This window comes from Rhodamnia argentea, chromosome 10, assembly GCF_020921035.1.
Source record: "Rhodamnia argentea isolate NSW1041297 chromosome 10, ASM2092103v1, whole genome shotgun sequence".
NCBI classification, from domain to species: Eukaryota; Viridiplantae; Streptophyta; class Magnoliopsida; order Myrtales; family Myrtaceae; genus Rhodamnia; species Rhodamnia argentea.
Genome location: NC_063159.1, coordinates 11,640,052 through 11,645,083, shown reverse-complemented (window position 1 = coordinate 11,645,083; position 5,032 = coordinate 11,640,052). Strand labels below are relative to the sequence as shown.

The 5,032-nt window shown below is 43.4% G+C and overlaps 1 protein-coding gene across 1 annotated transcript; it reads right to left on the bottom strand.

The window, feature by feature from the left end:
• Positions 1 to 3,257: 3,257 nt before the first annotated feature.
• On the bottom strand, positions 3,258 to 4,791 carry LOC115742828 (UDP-glycosyltransferase 88B1-like). The gene has a single exon (XM_030677336.2). It carries the CDS (start codon positions 4,684 to 4,686, stop codon positions 3,262 to 3,264), a length of 1,425 nt encoding a protein of 474 aa, XP_030533196.2. The 5' UTR covers positions 4,687 to 4,791; the 3' UTR covers positions 3,258 to 3,261.
• Between the last annotated feature and the right edge of the window lie 241 nt (positions 4,792 to 5,032).

Below are 5,032 nucleotides of genomic sequence, written 5' to 3'. Positions count from 1 at the left end.
TAAATAAAATGGTATCGAAAGGGCATTAGAGTAATCAGGCGTAACCAAGTCCCCGAACTCTTAATCTCTAGTTCGTAGGAATAAAATAGTTATCCCACTATTTTATTTAGGTTTTTAATCGACCTACTATAAATGATTAGTGGCGGCTCCAAAATTAAAATATATTGCATGTTATTCAATTAAACCTTAAGTTGCTATTTGATATGGACTTGGGAGAGTCTGAGTTAGGTTAGTTAAATAATTAACCCGATAATCCATTAACTTGGAAATTCTCGAATTTTTTAGGTTGCGACACCCTTCCCTATTCTTCGGAGGAATGGCCGGTCGCTAGTTGGCAATCGACGAGGCTCTCATTGGCCTCGCCGGATCCGGGTTGGTAGGTGAGCCTTCCTTGGCCATGGCGAGCATTAGCCTCGCCGACAACTGTCCATCCCTCCGAAGAAGAGGGAAGGGAAAGAAAAAAGAATAAAAAAAAGGAAAATAAAAAAATAAATAAAATAAATAAAAAAGAATTCAAAATAAAGTATTAAAATATTTGGTGGCACGATGATTGGTGTCCAAGTCAGCCTTGGCAAACAAAATTCGTCGGACAAACCGAATTGACATAATTACAAAATGTTTAAGACTGAATCGATAAAAAAGAAAAGTTTATGACTAAATTGACATAATTACAATAGGTTTATGATTTTTTTGGTAATTTTTCCAAATTATGTGAGTGGAGACTACATACACGTTGCAAATACTCCGGTTGAGGGCTGAAATTTCAAATAGTGTTTAGGACATTTGAAAAAGGCGTCGAGTCGATTTAAGCGAGACATAATGTACAAAAGACAATCCGAACATCGTGTGTCTCTTTTCATTTTCCTTCTATCCCCTTACCTTTTGGTTCATCTAATTTTGCTTCAATTTGAGTATTCCTGTAGATTTCATCGTGTACGACACCTGGACCTTGAATCAAATAGCATCTCTTCGGAATCGTCTATATTAACTGGCGCACAACTTAGGTGGAAAAAGGAAATAATAAAGATTAATGAATAATGTGAAAAAAAGTCAATCAGAGTCTTACAAGGTACAAGTGAATTAGCATGTCGATGGTAATGATAAAGCAATCAAATATTTAATTTAGGGCAAATTGTCAAAAAAGTCCTAATCTTATTACACTTTTGCCAATCCAGTCTTAAATATTTTTATTTTGCCGCTTTCATCCTAATTCTTTTGTATTTGTGTCAATTTAGTCATAAATCTTTTTCTGGGTCAATTCAATCTTATTTGATTATGTATATCTCTCAGGAATATGCATATATCTCCTTTGATAGTGCATATTTAATTATGTTTAGTGTTATGTTTATATTATTATCTCATATAGTCATCTAATAAAGCTTATAAATAGACTTCGTGTACTCTTTTTCACATGACAATATACAAAAATATTGCCTTTCTCATTTTTCGTTTTATCATTTTCAACTTGGTATCATAGTCTCCTTTCTTGAGGCAACCCTAGTGCATCGGTAGGTGCATCCGGAATGTGCAACTGCACATTCTAATAAATACATTCCCGTGCACAAGTAAATCCATCATCGTTGTTCAATAGTGTTCATAAGTCTCATATGAGGAAGCACTTAATCGAGCTGTCCCCCAGTGCACATCCCAATAAGTACATAGCCTTACACAAATAAATTTGCCATCGCTGCTCAACAGTGGTCACTTCATGCACACAATCTCATCCGAGGAAGTACTTAATCGAGCCCATTCCACAATAGTCATGATTCGACGCTAAACGCATCGATCGCGTTACTTAGTCCAACCTTTTCACGGAGATAACTTTCTTTCGATGTCACCTGTATAGGCTGCATAGCTCAAGAACTACTTTCCCAAGTTAGCCACATAGGCAACTTGATGCTATAACGTCGGTTGCACGGCCCACTCGGATATTGTTTCGCAAGCCGACCACATTAATCACTTATTGTTTCCCCTCGGATTCTCGACTTTTGGGCGGCATTTCGTGAAGCCAACACCACCACTAGACCGGCCGCCCTCATACCAATAAGATCTGGAAATTTCACCACGAATAGCCACCAGACGCCGCCTAATCTGTCCCGTCTCTGCTGGGAACGCATTTAGATTTCTATTCAAATTCAAATTGACATATTCTATGCACCTTGAATTTGAGTGGATTTAGCGATATTATAATATTTACTTGATTCTACATATCTCTCAGGATTATGCATATATCTCTCTTTTTTTGTCATATATTTCTTTTAATAGTGCATATTTTTATTTGAATATATTGGATGTCATGTTTATCTTATTATCTTAGATAGTCATATAATAAAATCTATAAATTGGCTCTATGTACTCTTTTTCTATGCACATGAAAAATATACAAAAAATTCTCAATTCTTTATCGTCCACTTTATCATTCTCAACTCATATATTCCTGATTCAAAATTGGCCAATCGGGGAAGAAGACAGCTAATTACACATTCCGAAGCTCCGCTCCCGGCTCAGTGTTCCGTATGGCGACTTTACATCCACGTAACCACTGAGGGCTGACGTGATCTAACAACGACGTATCGTTCTCTTCCAAATCTGACTCTGGTGGAGAGCTGGGCCCCACCTGAGTTACGATCAGATGGACTCAGGCCTCCCGGCAGAGTTTGTTGTCCGTTGTAGAACCTTCCAATACGACAACCCGTATGTTTAACATTGTATTGGCTGTCTATGGGCCAAAAATAAAAAAAAATAGAACACGTGACGAGGTGGCCGACAATGGGCAACTGGAGATGTGTCGCAAGTGCATCGTGAATCATGTGTTCCATATTACATGTTTTGAATCAGTATCACTTCACAAGTCATTGAAGTACGATATCTTCATTGAGAAAATCCTCAAAAAAGAGCTCAATTCTAAATCCATTAATATTTTTAGTTAGATCCATCTATATTCGAAAGTTTAAATCAATATTTTACGCATATAACTCAACACTGTTGTTGTTTGTAAATCCACCCAAAAATGGAGATAGGTAACACAAATGGAGAGAATAAAATTGCCAGTGCAATCCAAGAGAGATTTTACTTTCACCCATGAGAGAAAGGACTTTGTTTGCATGGGGGAGAATTAAAGCGCAGCCTACAAGATAAAATTCAACCATGCACATCCTTCTGTTTATGTTTACAAATTTATTCGTAATGTATGCTTAATTCGCCTCCCTCGAACGTTGCAAACCCAATAGACGACAAGAAATATTCATCAACGGACGCATTTCACTCGCGCTTCCACGACTCAATGAGTTCGGCCAACGCCGACCGAGACGACCCGCCGGGACCCAGCGCAGCCATAGCTTCTTTCTTCATGGCAAGCGCTCGCTCTCTCACCATCTTGCCCTCCTCACTCTCCATCAACTCCCTGACACGCTTCTCCACCTCCTTCGAACTCACCGACCCGTGCTCTGACTCGTCCACCGGCAGGGCGATCCTCATCTCCTGCACCAGCAGCACCCTGTTGTGCCGCTGCTCCGCGTAGAGTGGCCACGCCAGCATCGGCACGCCCGTGCACACCGCCTCAAGCACCGAGTTCCATCCGCAGTGAGTCACAAACCCGCCCACCGAGGGATGGCTCAGCACTGCCACCTGCGGGGCCCATTTCTTCACCACGAGCCCCCTCTCTTTGGTACGTTCCAAGAAACCCTCCGGAAGCAGCGAGCCCAAGTCTTGGTCGGGCATCGCGGACGTCACGGCTTTTTTGTTCTTGTCCTCGGTTGGGTTACGGACCACCCACAAGAACCGCTGACCGCTCCTCTCCAGCCCCGTCGCTATTTCCTTCAGCTGTTCCACCGAGAAGACACCCAAGCTCCCGAAACACAGGAACACGACGCTTCCTCTCTTCTGCGAGTCCAGCCACGTCAGACACTCTGGTGATCCGCCGTCGTCACCTCCCCTGCTCGAGATCAGCGGACCGAGGCAATAAAGAGGCGGAGTGGGGCTGCTGGGCACACACTCGCCGTCCATGATTGCTCGTATCGCTCTCGGCTCGAGCTTCTCAAAGGTGTTGACTATGATCCCGGCCGAAGTCTGCATCTTCAGGGACGAATCCAAGAAGCCCTTGTAGGCCTCGTCGAAGCGATCCAGTAGTGGCTTCGAAACATCGGAGGGCGGTATAGGTGGTGTGCCGGGGACATCTATGGGGGCGTCCAAGTCTTTAAAGCTTTTGGTGAACTTGTTGTGAATAGTTGGGAGGAAAAGGTAAAAGTTGAGGACACCAGCTCCACTAGCGAAGTAGTAGTAGTAGGGGATATTGAGCTCGAGCGCGATGCTGACGGCAGCAACGCAGAAGAAGTCAATGATGAGGCCGTGAACGACGTGGTTTTCAGAGATAGTGGTGAGGGTGCGGCGAACGTTCGGATTGTTGAGGCGGAGGAGCTCGAGGGCGAGAGTCTCGTGGTGGGGGGAGGTGGTGGAGAAGTCCGGGGGGAGGCTGGTGGCGGAGAAGTAGTGGAAGGCAATGCAGGGGACAGTGTCAGTGACAGAGGCGAGGTAGGTAGTGGTGGAGCCGGCATCGTAAGCTTGGTTGGTGATGAGGATGTGGATGGAGAGGGACGGGCGGTGCGTGAGGAGGAGCTTGCTGAGCTCCACCATGGAGATAAGGTGGCCGATGGCCGGTGACGGATACAACACGATGGCTTCCTTCATTGCTTGGGCCTTTTGGTGTTGCTGGAACGACGTTGCAGCTCTCTGAGACTGGGGGTTTTAGTGATACGGGTTTGCTTGTTTTTGGTCTGATTTACAAGACATGAATTTATTGTGCGTACAAAGTTAGATTTGAACCACTGAAGATAATGGTCTTACCAAATCTGAGGTTTCACATTTAGTTTAGTCTCTTTCGGCTCATGTAAGCTACACTCATTTCAACCACCGACAATGAAGGCTTCAGGGTGAGGCCCACTTATAATTTACCTATCAAATTAATATGTATCCACAACATGATCTACTGATTGCATGTGATATTTTCTTATTAATGACTTGATAAAAATGTAAC